Source organism: Rissa tridactyla, chromosome 1 (assembly GCF_028500815.1).
Source record: "Rissa tridactyla isolate bRisTri1 chromosome 1, bRisTri1.patW.cur.20221130, whole genome shotgun sequence".
In the NCBI taxonomy this organism is placed as follows: domain Eukaryota; kingdom Metazoa; phylum Chordata; class Aves; order Charadriiformes; family Laridae; genus Rissa; species Rissa tridactyla.
The window spans coordinates 20,605,915-20,622,493 of NC_071466.1; the positions used below are offsets into that span (position 1 = coordinate 20,605,915).

Sequence of the window (16,579 nt, forward strand, 5' to 3'; positions counted from 1 at the left end):
AAACGCAGAGGACAGAAATGGGTGCTTGTGAGCATTGGTCTTGTTATTGATGGCTCCTTCCAGGATTGTTTATGCATTTTGAAGTAGACAAACTTGGGTAAAAATCAACAGAGGTATTGGGAGTCTCATCCAGGACTAGGATTATTACTCCGCCCCACCCAAAGGCACACTTTATGGTATGACTTTTGAATTGTTAGCTTCATGGCTGCACAACTTCAGTGGAAGACCTGAAGACCTCTTCTCCACTCTGAAGCTAAGGCACTCTCTGGAAAAATGGCTTTGAATCAAACCAAGGAGGACAACTGGCTTCCCAGTTATTTAGTAAGGTCTCTAAGCCCTAGACTATTACATAGAAAGTACAGCATAGGTTTTTCTGTCATATGATTGAACCAAAACAATTCACTCAATTTCAGATGTGTGAATATTCAGGTAGCCTAGCATACTGTAGACTGTGTTGTTGAACTATGACACCAGTATTTCACCCGTGCTCACCTGAAGTTCCTATGTTCTTTTGTGCATGTGCCTATATTCACAAATATGGTCACTGGCAGGGAACAGGTCTTCAGAGTGGTGTCTTGGCACTCAAAGCACTGTGTTTGTGATAGCTACACAGTCTGCTTTAAAGCAGCACTTCATTTTGGTGATTCACAGCCATGGTGCTTATAAAAATATTATTCTCATCTCTCCCCCTCCTCTCCATTTTCCTCTGAAATTGATAAATATTATATCATGTTCTCTATTCTGTTATCTGTCATAGACCACAAAAAAATCTCAGAGCAACACCGGATTTGGTATCTGTAAATCTCAAATATTCATTTTCTTTGTCTAATTAGAAAATTGTTTTGTATACAAGAAACAATCTAACAGTGAGGTAAACTTTATGAAGAAATCATAACACTGTTTTAGTATGTTGCAAATGCTCCTTTAGAATAACTTGCATTGACTCATGGAAGATCTTTTGTGGATGACTGGTTCCTCATAAAACTTTGGTGACTAGGTCCCAGCTGGAACATGAGCAGGACTGTGCTCTTCTTCCTGATGATGCAGTACATCAAACAGATTCCCTAGACACTGCCCATTACAGGCTCGGTATCTGTCTGGTGGTGGCCATGGAGACAAAATTGTGGGAACCAACATTGTAGATCAGAGTCAGTGTGAAAAAGGATATGGAAATACAAGAAGAATACATAACTAAGAATGTTTGCTAGTGCATTAAGTGTCTTAGATTTCACAGCTTAATTCCTATTTAAATTCTTGCATTGTAAGTGGGTGATTTTCTCCATCCGGTACAGTTATAGATCTTCCCTTAAAGGCTTTTTTCTGTGGCAGCTGCACACTGAGTCTCTGTCATCAGGCTGAGGTACAAGTTCCATTCCATCCCGTATTTCAGGTTTGCTGGCTTGGTGTTTGGCATATTTCTGAAATATGTAAACAACATTTAAGAATGCTATAAGCACCAACGTATAATTCATGAAACAGATTTTTCCTCCTCCCTTCCACTCACAAGCTTGCCTTTATTCAGGCTCCTTATGTCATTGTTTACAACCTGTTTACATGGTGTTTTTATAAAACACCTACTAATAGGATACATTGCCTCTGAAAACCACCTTTAATGTTTTCCCCTGTCCTATTATTAATGGTAATTTCAATATTGCCATTATTTGTGCCTCTAACTACTTTATGCAGGTAATGCTGTCATTTTTGTACAATGAACAGTTCCAAACTTTGTGTCAACCTCTGGCTGCTCAAGATGGGATATAACTCTGCATAGCAAAACAGGAAAAAGAAATTAGTACTTTCAGAGAACAGAAACTTCTTTCACTAGAGATTTGCATCTCCTAGGGAGGCAATGACTGTTTGGCTGCTTCACCCCTTACCACTCTACTAGCCATAATTCTGGAATTTCTTTTCCATGTATTCATCGTTTCGTAATACAGTGAAGTAGCTCATGAGGGCTCAACTTCCTTCCAAAAAAGGAAGAAAGTTGTATACAGATTATCTCCTAAGTCTATTAGAAACCACATATCAAGCGACACTGAAAACAAGTCTGAATGTGGGGATGGGGACAAAAAAAAATTAAAATATCTGATTCTGTAAAACAACTATTATGTCAGGTTGACTCTGCAATGAAGAAGCAGGTTTTAGCTAAGCTCTTCACACTGATCTCCTGTGAATAATATGAACTGTGTCTGCTATTGATGCAAGTGAGGACTGAATATAAAATTTGTAGCATTGGTAGCAGAAGCAATTGGGGGAAAGTAATAAAGTGATATATTGTACTAACCTGGAGCACTTTATAATAGTAACAGTAAAGTCTGTGAGGCTGAAGTAATTCTCTTGCCATTAATTGTCCTTCTTTAGCAATTTTTCTTGCTTCTTCATCATTTTCCTGGAAAATTGAGATGAAATGAATGAATAATAGAGCAATCAGTGAGTTACTGAAAGCCTGGCTGGCATTAGAAGTTTTATTAAAAGGGCTATTCAAATCTGCAACCTTACGCGCAATTATTGGTAGACTGCAAAGGCACTCTTTAAATTGCAGATTTTTTAAAAATACTGGATTGCTTTTATGGTCATAACTGGTACCTCAGGGCTATCAATAACAACTTTCATGGATAATTGTACAATTTTGAAAACTCAGTTGACTACTGTTTTGTCCAAGCCACAAACCTCTTCAAAATCAGGTCTGACATCTCCCACACGGTTTTACAGAAGACAAAGCCACAGCAGTTGTCCTCTCCTGTGCAACTGAATTCAGTGTCTTCCTTTTAAAAATAACTGCTTGAATTCATGTACTTACTCTCAAGTTTTTTAGGTCTATATTTCAAAGCTTTTAGTATTTTCATCTGATTCTTTATGAAGAACTACAGTACCCTCAGAACAGAAACTTTTCCTGTGTTCTTTAACCTAATAGCTAAACTTAAAGCACAAATGGTGGTTTTGATCCCATAATTTTATCCGTTTTTAGTTTACAGAATCCCAGCCTCTCATTCTGAGCATGTTGCAGAGCAGTGATTTTTTTGTACATTCAAACAGAACATGCAATGACTTCTAGCCAGGACCATAAAAAAAGTGATAGAATTAATTAAGTAGTATCTAGGATTCTGGGCGTTTCTTTGACAATTACCCGCATTAGTCAGTATACTAATGCTCTGACTCATGAAACATTTCTGCACATACCTAAAATGAATTCTTAAGTATTTCCCTGAATAGAGATGGTTACTTGAATTAAGGCCTTCCCATCTTACACTAACAACAAAATGTACTTCCTTTATCCCATGATCTCAGTAAAGTTGATGTAAAGTATGTATGTGGAGGTACAAAAAGAAGAGAGCATTAACATAAATTGTTTACATGTTTGTTTATCACTTTGAATTTGAATTAGTAATGAAACTTACCTTAGCCCATTTTATTTTCTCTAGCAAGTCCTCTAAGTTTCTCTTAACTGGAACATAATGTTTCCAGGGTTTTAATCCAATATAAAAGTGTTCATAGTACTGGGAATCTTGCTTCAATACTAGGCTGTCACCCAGCAAGAGGTATGGAAACCTGTAAGCTGCTACGGTCCCATCTACATTCACTTGGTATTTGTACTACAACATGAAGACAGAAGAAAAAGAGGAGAAATGTTTTGAATCGGAACACTGACTGTATAGAAGATTATTTTCACAGGCAAGACATAATTGTATTTCTTAATTCTTATCTTCAAACCTGTTTTAGTGTTAAGCAGGTGTAGTTTCATGGTGTTCTGGATAACAAAATGCAAAAAGGATTTGTTTTCAACCCAAGACTGACAGTCAAGAACTTTTGTGTCACATGAACTGCCTGATGGGTATTCTATTAAAGTGCGCTGGGGTACTAAAGAGAAAGGGGTAGAGCCGGGAAGGAAATAAAATTAATCTATACATAAATTAAAATTTATTTTGACTTAAAATTGTATTATTAAGTAGAATAATCTGAAACATTATACTAGAAGTAACCATGAATGTACTGCTCTGGCAGATGCTCTTGGCTGTTACAGCATTTCTGATATATTCTCTGGAACAGAACTTCCAATTGCCATATATTATAATTTTTTTACAGGACTCTGTCTGCTTTACTTTTTATACTTCTGTTGCCATGGAATTTGTGTGTTGAAGTGCAAGAAAAACACCCATCTGTTTTTCTAAGTTGTTACTACAAGGACTCTTTGTGAATCCATAACGTACTTGCAATGGACAGAGATTGTGTGCATTGTTTTCATATTTACCCCAAACAGAAGAAACTCTGATGGTGAGAAATCAAACTTCTCAAGTTATTAAAAAAAATAAGTCTCCAAGAACTGTCTCTAAGGGACTCTACGAAAAAGGTATAGTGGCTTTCTTTAGAAGTGTGTCATGCTATGACTTTGATTACAGGTGGTCTGTCTACCCCAAATAGACCAGTGTTCCCAGTGTCGCATAATTGTTTTGTTTACTGAATGGAATTAGCAGAAGTAAGCCTTGTCTTTTCAGTTGGTAAGAACTTGACAGCAAAATTAATCCAGGACTGCAACGTCCTTGCTACCTTAAAGAAGTCAAAGAAGCCCATCAGCGGAACCTTTCCCAGCTCTTTTTCTTTTTCTCTGAAGAAGAAATATCCTGTTATTCCAGCATCCAGTAGATCTGGATTTTCCTTGGATAACTTGACCAGATGTAGACGTTCCTCTCGGCTGTCTCGACCTCTAAATAACGCTTGCTCAGTTTTGTTTTCCCAGATTGGGCCTATGAGCGTTGAGTGATAAGATAAAAGCAATGTTCAGATAAAAGGAAATGTTCATTTTATGTTTAGTGCAAATAAGGAACTTGCTATGACCGTGGCATTACACTCAGAGACATGGTAAAACCGGCACGATTTCTCATGAATCCATAATCACCTATTAATCACAGGGTTTTAACTCCCAGTTCTGGCTTGAATTTTGGGATTAGAAACTGAGCCACTTATAAAAGGAAAAGCAGATAATTGCTGTTCTACTCAACAATTTTATATTTAAATAACTTGAAATATCTTGAAAGCTACATAAGGGATTATAATCAAATTATGTAAGTAAAGTACTAATAATTAAAGTAATCCTTCATCCATAAAGCCTGCCACAATGACCAAAATTTCTTTAGTAAAATCCACTTCTGTTACCCAGCAATTTCGTTAAGACTTTCAGGAATCGCTTAATGATGACTTAAAAAGGAAAAAAAATGGCTACTGTGTCCTCAAGATACTTAGCGAGAGCCTGAAAGACTTCATCTTTGCTTACTGCTTGCTTTTAAAAACATTAAATATGTCCTTCCTCATCCTTCTGCTGGAAATTTCCTTAAAGAACCTGATAAAGTGGAGTAGGCTTTTACTGTGTCCTAATTGGAAAAGCAGCTGCACTAAATCAGTAAACAGAGAGTGCTTCAAATGGATAATTTAAGGAAAATATTTAATTTAAAAACTAGTAAAGAAAAGAGAAACTGTGAACTAATAAAATAAAAAGAAATACCTCCTCACTCACTCACTAAGACTCCTTAGGTATTGTTCATGCCATTTGTCTGATCCCTAAGTATACATGAATTTCTTGGCAGGGGGAGAAGGGGGGAAGACACCTGTCAGTAAAACTGACTTTTCCTTCAAAGCTAGAAAAACGAGTCAGAAGATTGCACTCTCAGGTATTTTTTTATACAGACAGTATTTTCTTATTTGAAAGAGGCTGCAGCATAGTACTAGTTTCCTTCTTTCAGGATTCAGATTCATTCTTATGTAACCAGAACGTTGGGCCACCTCACCGTCAGGAAAGGGATTGCTCTTTGATTAGAAGAAACATATTCCAGTCCCTCACTGAGGAGAAAGGGCTTTTAATTATATTTACTTTTCTTTTGACAGGTCACAGTAGCTATCTTCTGGATACTTTTAAGTTAAACTTCACCATTATTGTAAACTGGACTTAACTTTTGGCTCTAAATCCTTATTAAACACCTCCTTCATAACAGCGTTGGAAGTGTTTACGATCTGTAAAGACTAGCCTTGCTTGTATTAAGAGACCTCCTAAGGCACTTGTGAACTAAAGACTTTAACATATTATTTAAATGCAACTTGCTGCTTTGATGGAATTTGCAAATTCTTTTTTTTAATCCACGATGTATAATTTACCTGTATTTCCTTGAATAGAAAGGAGATCGTTTGTGACTCCACGCAGGGTTTCAAGAGTCGAGTGGGTTACATCATACGTTGGAAGGACTATATCTCTTGAATCCACAGAGCCACACCATGAAATGACAGGTATGGGACCAGGCGTATCATTAGCTTTCCGATACTCAACTGGCCAATCTCCAACATTAAGATAAAACTCCACATCAGGAAGACGAACCTAAATGTGTACCCAAGAAAGGATAATAACACAAAGATAGAAGCTGTTTGTCACTCTTGCACATATTCCTCAATTCTTTTATGTCGTGTAGGATCAGTAAACCTACTAGACAGTTAATAGATTTAGCTTAAGGTATGAATTTCAAGTTTCTGCCCCGTAAGCAAGTATGAAAGGAACACTCACAGAGGCCAGGAAAAGGCTCGCAGAGTCGGGCCTTAGCCCCGGCAGCTTTCCTAGCAATTTCATTTACTGTCAAGCTCAGCCCCCCCGCCATCATTATCCCTAAGATACTGTCAGCTTGATGAAAAAACAAAAGTCAAATTTTACTTCAGGAATTATAAATCTGGAGATACAACAACAAATGCAGTATTGCCATATTAGAATGTGACTTAATAGTCTTAAATGATCAAAACTGATACCTTTCTTGCCAGTGACAGGATCATTTCATCAGAGAACATTTTGAAGTCTGTGTATTTCCCTAAGGAACGACGGTAGATGTGATTATTGAGAATAGTGTAATGAACAATAGCACCTCTTGTTTGACTGAACTTTGTTGGGATTTCCTTTAGCAGTCGCTGAAGGTCAATGGTGGGAAAAGAAATGAAGTCCTTTGTAATCTGAGGTTCTTGGGATGGACAAGACATAATGTTCTGCCAGATCTCAGGGTCTTCTTCAGGACAGTCACAGTATTCATGATAAACTGGCCCTGCAGAAAACGAAGCACTGGGAGTAGTATTTGTGATTCTACATCAATCGTAATTCCCCAAACACATGGGCATATAAATGTAGACATTACAGTGGCTTGACATTTTTTATTCCAAGTTTTCTAAAGTTTTCCTCGGAAATCATCCACCCTATAACATTTCTGGGGTTTAGAGGTGTAACTGAGAAAACAGCAATGTTCTTCTCTTTTCAGAAATCAAAATACTACATTTTTTCTTACCAGGGTAAAATTCATCTGCAAAACGAAGCTCCATTATTGTGCTGCCTGCCAACCATGTGGGGTATTCAGAATTGTTCTAACTGTCCAGAACTACCAAAGCTCAGGTATTACAGCTGCAATTTTAGCCTAATTCAGAACTTTGATACAGTAGTCTTTACCTCTGGCATAAGGTGTTTTCTTTTATGTATAATCAACTATTCTTTCTGTCCTTTTGAAGCAGAGAGCTTAGGTATAAGTAAGAGCCTCACAGAGCATGGAAAAAAAGCCCTTACTTCATGGACTTCTCATCAAAACAGGTTCTGTCCTGTGCCATAGTTTCATGGCTGCTGGCAAATATGCACCAGCAAAAAGGCGGCGTACTACTGCCTTGAGGACTCAAGACAACTTCATTTCAGTTTGAAGACATTTCTAAGTTTGTATATAGGAAATTTTATCAAAAAACACAACCAAATTCCGTTAGAAGTAGTGGTGTACTGAAACAAGATTCTCCAGAGAAGTAACTTTATATTATCTTTTTCTTTGCTAAACAGCTGTCCATTTGAGAGCAAGAGACGGAAGTTAAAGAAGCAGATCTGGAATGAGAGAATAATTTGCCTTGTTTTTCCCTGCTTTTATACAGTTCTTCCATAGTATAGACCTGCACTGAATTAAATTCTGCTAATGGAAAGAAAGTTAAATATTGTCTGGTTAAAGAAATACTGTCTTTCTTGTTATGAAGGATCACACTTTTTAGAAATCACAGACATTTGAATTATAAACCGCTGGGAACAACACAAACTCCTTGCTTTTGCAGGTAATATTTTCTGCTTTAGATAAAAATAACCCAATGTTTAAGTGAATACCCGCTCAAAAACAATAAAAATACAAGCATTGCTCTCTTGTCTCCTACCAAATCTGAAGAGATGCATTTCCTTATGCAAGAGGGAAGAGATGTCCAGACACATCACCTAATGTCAGAGGCCATAATCTACATGCTTACGCATCCAGGTCCTGTAATTTAGCAATGCATGGAGATTGTCACCGCTTCCTTCTCTGTATGAGGAGGACATTTGTGAGGAGAGCACATGAACAAGGGAAAAACAACCTCTAATTTCCCAGTCCTTCCTCTAGCAACAAATTAGTCCATAGCATTTCTGTAGCTACCATCATACATTACATTAAATCAAAAAAATACCCTTACCTTTCAGAATGTAAGGAGATTGAGCTACATGCTGATCACCGTAAAGTATCTCAATTTTTAACCCTTTTCTGACACTCCCATACATCCGATACCGCATAAGAAATGTGCCATCGTTTCTATCCAAAGGGCGAGGGGTGTAAATTCTGGTGACTTCTTTTGGAGAAAGTGCCTTAATTATCACTTTAAACTGTGTTCTTCCTGAAAAGAGGAAAATAAAAACAGATAAAAGCATTTTAAGATATTAGAATCATATATCTGAAATATAGGTGAGAGCAAACTCTACTGGATTATGTCCATGGAATTTAATTTAACTTTGCACTGGAAATTTTTTGATTATACCAAGTCGGTAAAATAATTTTCAAGTGATGGAAGATCATCCTACCAAATTTTCTCAATCATCACATACCTAATAAATGGAAAACCTGTAGATTGAGATAAAAAGTTAAATAATGATTACAACATTGAAGGAAAGGCTAACAGTATTTTGAAGCAAAGATTAGGTTTAAGATTAAGTTTTTGAGTTAGTGCTCTGAGGAGCAATCATTTCCTCTAGAGTAAGAGAGAGGGGAAGCCAAGTTAAAATAACAGGAGAAAAGAATACTTGCCAGCTTGTGGAAAGGCAGCTGCAGCATGCAGGAGTCAGATACAAATTGTTCACCTTTGGGCTGCAGCTGACTGTCTCGCAAATTTAAAGTCTCAGCTACTGAAAAGCAGGGATAAGAGAATGATAGGAGTGATGTTTCCTGGACGTCTGTCTGACCTGTGCTTAAAGATCACCAGCATTTCATCATTAATGCACTGTGACTTATTAACTGGGCATGGAATATTTTGGGCGTAACATGAGTATGCATAAACATAAATCTGTTATATTCCCTTATCTCTGTCACAAACAGTAATCGTCAACTTTGTTCTTCAAAAAAGAGAGGGACAGATTATTCACAAAATGTTGTAGTCTAACCATTGCAAACCAAACAAATGTAATGAATGTTACCACAAAACAGTATTCGGAAAGAAACAGACCTGAAAAAATCCAGATAAAATCAAGATGTTACTAAAGTCTGAATGTGTTCCAACAGCACTAAAAGATTGAGATATTACAGTTATTCCTATACAATCCATATCTTAACATACTTTGTATCCATGAACAGGACAGTGATAATGCACCAATGTGGTATGTAAGTACCACAGTTGTTTAACAATCAATCATGTCTTCCGCAGAGCACTGCATCTTGAAATCGGACTCAAGTCAATTACTGTCCAAGACTCTCCAGGTTAAATTAGGCAGAATCCTTATGATTTTAGATGTGTATTTTTGGACAACACGTCATGCCTCTTCACAGAGAGAACAGTCACTCTGAGTTAACTCAGATTCTTACAGAGATTGTTGTCAGAGTGGATCCCTCTATAAATAAACATGCTCTTGTGAGACCCCACCTGGAGTACTGTGTCCACCTCTGGGGCCCCAAACGTAAGAAGGACATGGACCTGCTGCAGCGAGTCCAGAAGAGGGCCACAAAGATGATCAGAGGGCTGGAGCACCTCTCCTATGAAGACAGGCTGAGAGAGTTGGGGTTGTTCAGCTTGGAGAAGGCTCCAGGGAGACCTCATAGCAGCCTTCCAGTACCTAAAGGGGGCCTACAGGAAGGATGGGGAGAGACTCTTTATCAGGGAGTGTAGCGATAGAACGAGGGGTAATGGTTTTAAACTGAAAGAGGGGAGATTTAGATTAGCTATTAGGAAGAAATTCTTTACTGTGAGGGTGGTGAGGCACTGGAACAGGTTGCCCAGAGAAGCTGTGGATGCCCCATCCCTGGATGTGTTCAAGGCCAGGCTGGATGGGGCTTTGAGCAGCCTGGTCTAGTGGGAGGTGTCCCTGCCCAGGGCAGGGGGTTGGAACTAGATGATCTTTAAGGTCCCTTCCAACCCGAACCATTCTGTGATTCTATGATATGGTCAATGTCTGTAAGCAGAAGAATCTCTCAAGGCTGAACACATCGTCTCTTCTGCTTTGTTTTCCAATGTAAGAATATAAAATGTAGATTATTTGTAATCAGCCCTCAGTTTTCTTACTATTCACAGTCCATGCCAGCTAAAGATACCATGAAGCCAGGCAAAATATCTTTGTTCAACAACATACTTAGGAAATAAGCCAAAGTAAGTGTTCATTCCTTCTTGGAATGCCGGTGTGGCAAGTAGCACTCCCACTGGCTAAGAAACGCGGAGTCTTGTCTTTGGTAGCTAGCAGATCTATCATGAGAAGCCCTCATTTGACTGTGAGTCCCGAATGATTTCCCGAAGTGCACTTCTGACTTGTGAGAGGTAGAGGAATGTTAAAGTTGCTCCAGATACATGGTACTTCCTTTTCAGATGAATGATGAGTGGACACCTCCCTGCTTGCTCTAGGTACTAGCCTGAGGACACATGAGCTGTACAGTTACACAGTGTGACATTTCCTTGGGCAAGTACAAGTGTAGCTCAAGCAATGCTAACACACTTAAACTCCAGAACAACTTCTATGAATGGTATATTGGTTTAGATCTAAGACCGTCAAGGCTTTGGATCTCTACAGCTTGGATCTATGTGAGCAGAACTGATTCAGATTGGCTCCCAATTTGGGAGCTCCTCAACTTGTTCTGGTGTATCTACCAGCAGAGTCATCATCAGAGAAGAGGCAGAAAAGTATAGCTTTGCCCCCTTCATGTATTTTTGGCATTTAGCTACTGATTACCTTTCAAGATGACGTAGAGTAGAACTACACTCATAATGTAAAAATGGCTGTATGATCATAGGACAAGAGGAAAGGCCTCAAGTTGTGCTGGGGGAGGTTTAGATTGGACGAAAAGGAAAAATTTCTTCACAGAAGGGGTTATCAAAATTGGAACCGGCTGCCCAGGAAAGTGGTTGAATCACCATCCCTGGAGGTATTCAAAAAGACATGTAGATGTGGTGCTTAGGAACACTGGTTTAGTGGTGGACTTGGCAATGCTAGGTTGACAGTTGGGCTTGATGATCTTGAAGGTCTTTTCCAACCCAAACAATTCTATGATCACAGGCCATAAACTGACCTTTAAACCAAAGATCCGCTCAGTATCTTGCATCCTACTGTCACTAGCAGAGAAATGCAAGATAGTAAGAACAAAGAAATTACAGAGGAATACTTCTGAAATTACTGTCCCCTGCAACAAAAGGACATGAAAAATCACAACTTGTATATATATAATTTTAATGGCCTTCAGTGGATGTTTTCCGTGACTGCGGAATCCCTCATTTAAACATCCTGGTATTTGTTGCATTAAAAGCATCCTAAGGCAATTCTTTTTCCAAAATGTGATTACATATCACGGACAAGATATTTGTGTTAAAACTTCTGTCTGATAACACAAGAATTATAGGCATCAAAGGAAGTTATAGGAAACAATGAATTATGGTTCCCCATTTGTTTTCTCCTCCTTGTATCAGCCCGAATCCTGTAGCCAGTTTCAAAACTGTCCATGAGTCAGATATCCAGAACTATTCAGAGAGTAGTCAGGTTCTTTCTAAATATATCCTTCAGCTCTTTGCTCTGTGCAAGATCATGTTGTGCCATGCAACGCTTGATAACAGAAGCGTGATGGAGAAACACAACATAATGAGAATCACTGAACTGTTGAGTTTGGAAGCGACCTCTTGAGGTCATGTAGTCCAATGCCCCTACTCAGAGGAGTCAGCCTGAGCAGGCTGTCCAGGACCGTGTCCTGCTGAGTTTTGAGTACCTCCACAAATGGAGACTCCACAATCTCTCTGGGTAATCTGCTCCCGTGTTTGACCACCCTCACAGTATAAAAACACCTTTTTCTTGTGTTCAGATTGAATTTCACGTGACTTTTTCCAGTCTTCAGGAACGTCTCTCATTTGTTGTAATCTTTCACACATAATCAAAAGTGGCTTCACAATGACATCAGCCATCTCCCCGAGCACTTGTGGGTGCATGCCATCAGACTGCACAGACTTAGGTATGTCCAGACTTTTAAGTGCTCCCTAAACTGATCCTCTTCCACCAAGGGTAGGTCTTCCTTGTGCCCGACTTTCCCTCTGGTCTCAGGGGCCTGGGATTCCTGAAGGTTGGTCTTACCAGTAAAGACTAAGGCAAAGAAGGCACTTCAGTACCTTGACCTTTTCTGTGTCACTTGTCACCAGGTCCCCTGTCCCATTCAGCAGCAAGTTCACATTTTCCCTAGACTCTTGTTGCTCTTGATGTACTTGTAGAATCCTTTCTTGTTGCCCATCATATTCTCACCAGATTCAACTATGGAAGAGCTTTGGCTTTTCTAACCCCATCCCTGTGTGATCAGACAGCTTCTCTGTATTCCTCCTGGGTCACCTGCCCCTGCTTCCACCTCGTGTACACTTCCTTCTTCTGTCTGCATTTAGTCAGAGGCTCCTTGTTCATCCCTACGGGCCTCCTGACATCTTTCTTTGATTTCCTGCTGGTAGGCATGGGACCATTCTTGAGCTAGGAGAGGCAAGCCTTGAGTATCAGGCAGCTGAGAAGGCAACAGGGAAGGACTATTTCTTCAGAAGAAAAGGACTATTTAAATTTTCATTCTTCACAATGATTCTGATGGAATTAGACTTCTCTTGGATTTGGATAAGAGAAAATTAATAAATGCCAACTAGAATGACACTGCAAAAGCTTGAGCCCCTGTGGTTAAGACCTGGGAACAGTTTTATTAAATGAGAAGGACAACATACCCAGGTCTAGGACAGTTGGGACAGCATTTTATTAATTTCCTCTGGTGTGATCCATACTTTTATGGCCAAAGTACCTGCTTTTCACTCTATCAGAGTGAAGAGACTTCAGAGACTTCAGAGACTGTGAAGACTGAATGTAGTGCAGCACAAACACTAGGACTGTGGTAAGTCTTTTGAAAGGCTTGAGAAGAAAATGTCAGGGAGTTGGTTTCCTCATAAATGGTCTTTTGCATGAGGACGTGTAGAGCTGTAGTTCAAATAGACATATTTCTTCAAAGCTGAGTAACAATTTCTGTTCCTCATTTAACTAAATAATCCATAGGTTGCTAAATCTAGGGGAAAACCTAGCAAAAAGGATAAGGGGATTCAATTATACAGTTCAGTTTATATTAAAAATAAGTTCTATATTTTCAGCAGTGATTTTTTAACCTTTGGAGTACTGTTTCTAGTGAGAGTGAATTCTGCAGCATTTGTGTCCTGGTTTCAGCTGAGACCGAGTTAAGTTTCTTTCTAGTGGTTGCTGTGTTTTCAGAGTTGGTATGAAAGGAATGTCAATAATGCATATTGGTTTAGTTGTTGCTAAGTGATGTTTATACTATTCAAGGGTGTTTTTCAGCTTCCCATAGAGGCTGGGAAGGAGCATAGACAGAACAACAGAATGGCCAATGGAATATTCCATACCATAGATGTCACGCTTGGCATATAAATGGGGGTTGGCCGGGGAGGGGGGAATCTACGATCTCTGCTCGAGTCGAGCTGGGCAACCAATTCACTGGGCGGTGAGAGTGTCTTGTGTATTCTTTTACCATTATTATTATTATTTTCCTTTTATGTTATTTTTCTATTAAACTGTCTTTATCTCAACCCAGGAAGTGGTTTTTTTCCCCTTCCCCTCCTTTTCTCCCTCCTCTCCCTGGCCTTCTGGGCCCCCAACCCCAAAGAGGGGGTGAACGAGAAGCTGTGTGGTCCTTGTTGCTGGCTGGGGTTAAACCACAACAATTTGACATCTTCCTAAAAACATGAGTCAAAGAGTTACAGCCTGTAGGTCGAAATCATTGTGTGGTGTGCAGTGATTCTGGTGATTCGACTTGACACTCAGATAACTCATCTGTATTGAAAATCTGCTAATTATCCTATATAAGTTTCATACTGGATACCAGTAAGTACTAACCTACTTGACGGAAATTCTAATCCATACAAACCAGAATTTAGTAATAGATCAGGACAAGTTTTACAGATGGGAAGACTTAACAGCTCTGATGGCATTATTCTGGTTTGTGCAATGGAGGTGATAATGCGGATTTATTTAGCTATCCCAGCAGGGATGTTTTGAGATGTATTTAGTTTATATTGGAAGGCAGTGCTTTAATAAATATTATTAATTGCAATTTTTCCTGACATTTTATGAATAGAATTTGAATACTTAAAATCATTTAAGAACTGAACTTTATAGCCCGTGTCTGTATGAGTACAGTAAACGGTGCTCGTGCACTGGAACATGATCAGCTGTACCGCTAAATTGTGCAAGGGCCCTTGGCACTCTCTTAAGTAGCTCTTGGCGTGGCCCAGCAGTTCACATGGGCCGAGACAACTGCTCTTCCCTGTCAGCACCACCTTGGTTTGGAGCCTACGGAATGTCATGGTATGAATGGAGACCACTCCTTGCCAGAAGGCGTCATGACCTGGAAACATTGCCAAAGTCACTGAATTTATTAATATAAATACAGACATACACAAACACACTGAGGGCAAAACTAGGTTCTCGGTACCCATGTCCTATCAGTTTATCTTGGAGGATTTAAACTAGCACAAGAATCCAGTTCAGCCTCACACCTTTTTACTTTTAGCAACCTGTTGTTTGAACCCAAGGCTCTCCCCACGCAGCTGAGATCAGCCCCCGCTTCACCGGCAGTGAGTGAGCAGTTGCATTCTTCAGCCCAATTACAGAACCGCGCTGCAGCCCAGCACCACGTCGCAACAGCAGCTGGAGAAACTCCAGACCTGAAGTATCTGGGGTTTTGTCAGACCGAAGACATAAGCTGTATAATAGATCTTTGCTCTTTTATTTCACAAGCTGGAGCCTTCTAACTACAGGACGCGAAGCGGCTGGCCATGCTTGGTAGATATCCTCTCAGTACCACCTTGAGGAATAGTAAATAATACAGAGCACAATAACTAGCTCTACCCTACAGAAATTAGCAACCCTGGATTTCCACTGGGCGGCTATCTCAGGGTTACCTTCATTATGAAATCTGCGATGCAAAAGTTATTTTTACTCTAAATTAAAACTCTTAATATTGATTGAGCATGTGGAATCACCTTGCAGCAGAGCCCATCAGACTGGCAGCGTACTGCCAGACTGCGAGAACAAACCCCGGTTCCCACCCTCGGGAGAAGTGTCCTGGGATGGTTTGTGCTTGTGCTGAGTAAACCAGAGACGAAAATTACTCCTTAACGGAGCACCAGAAGGTAACGGAGCCCAGAGCGCCGTGCTCACCGAGACGGAAATTTTATGCAACTGGTGTGTGTGCAGCGTTACAGATAATTACGATAGCGCTTCCGAGCGGGGCGCTGGGATGTCTGCACGTCCACCAGCTCCGGGAGCACTGCTTTATTTCCAGCGCGCTGGTTTGTCGCTGTAACCCCCCCCCGCCTTCAGAGGAGGCTGTGGGTGCCACGCACAGCCCAGCGGAGGGAGGCACTCGGCCGCTCCCCCCCCGAGGGAAGGACGGGAAGAAGGAGAGGAGGGAGGAAGGAGAGGAGGAACGAGGGGTTCGACCGTGTGCCCCGCGCTCCACCGGACCTGCGTGTCCCGGGCGATGCCGAGAAGGGCGGCGGGGGGGCGGGCCGGGACCGGCGACGGCACAGCGAGCCTTCGGGAGGGGGGAAGGAAGGAAGAGGGGAAGGGGAAAGGAGGAAGGAGGAAAGGGGGAAAGGGAAAGGAAAAAGTGCAGGGGGAAGAGGAAAGGGAAGAGGTGAAAGGGAAGAGGGGTGGCCGGCTCGGGGAAGAGGGAAAGGGGGAAAGGGGAAAAGGGAAAGGGTTGGGCGGCTCTGACCAGCTCCTCCGAGAAACCGCGTCCGCGGGCAGGGTCTGCGCCCCGGCCCCCCCCGCCTCCCGGTGCCCGTCCCGGTACCTGGCGGCGAGCGGGAGAAGTTGCGTCCGGCCGCGCTGACGGCCTGGATGTAGAAGTACCGCACGGGCAGGGCCGGCCCCGCGTCCAGCCCGGGGCCCCAGGCCAGGCTCCGCTCGGCGCTAACGGGCTCCGCCGACCCCGGCAGCGGCGGCCAGGCGGCGACCAGCAGCAGCGGCAGCAGCCCCCGGCTCCCCATCGCCCCCCGGCTCCCCATCGCCCCGCCGCCGCCG

The 16,579-nt window shown here is 41.1% G+C and overlaps 1 protein-coding gene across 1 annotated transcript; it reads right to left on the bottom strand.

Moving 5' to 3' along the window:
- Positions 1 to 1,103: 1,103 nt before the first annotated feature.
- Positions 1,104 to 16,579, bottom strand: POGLUT3 (protein O-glucosyltransferase 3). Its single transcript, XM_054188321.1, has 8 exons — positions 16,350 to 16,579; positions 8,485 to 8,682; positions 6,781 to 7,067; positions 6,145 to 6,361; positions 4,546 to 4,742; positions 3,399 to 3,593; positions 2,285 to 2,389; positions 1,104 to 1,418 (listed from the first exon to the last, which is right to left on the bottom strand). The coding sequence occupies exons 1-8, from the start codon at positions 16,561 to 16,563 to the stop codon at positions 1,293 to 1,295; spliced, it is 1,539 nt and encodes a 512-aa protein (XP_054044296.1). The 5' UTR covers positions 16,564 to 16,579; the 3' UTR covers positions 1,104 to 1,292.

Coding starts and splice junctions, on each gene's coding strand:
- POGLUT3 (XM_054188321.1), bottom strand. CDS start 16,563: ATGGGGAGCCGGGGGGCGATGGGGAGCCGGGGGCTGCTGCCGCTGCTG. Junction 8,683..16,349: donor CTTCTCCCGCTCGCCGCCAG/GTACCGGGACGG, acceptor TCCTCTTTTCAG/GAAGAACACAGTTTAAAGTG. Junction 1,419..2,284: donor ACTATTATAAAGTGCTCCAG/GTTAGTACAATA, acceptor TACATATTTCAG/AAATATGCCAAACACCAAGC.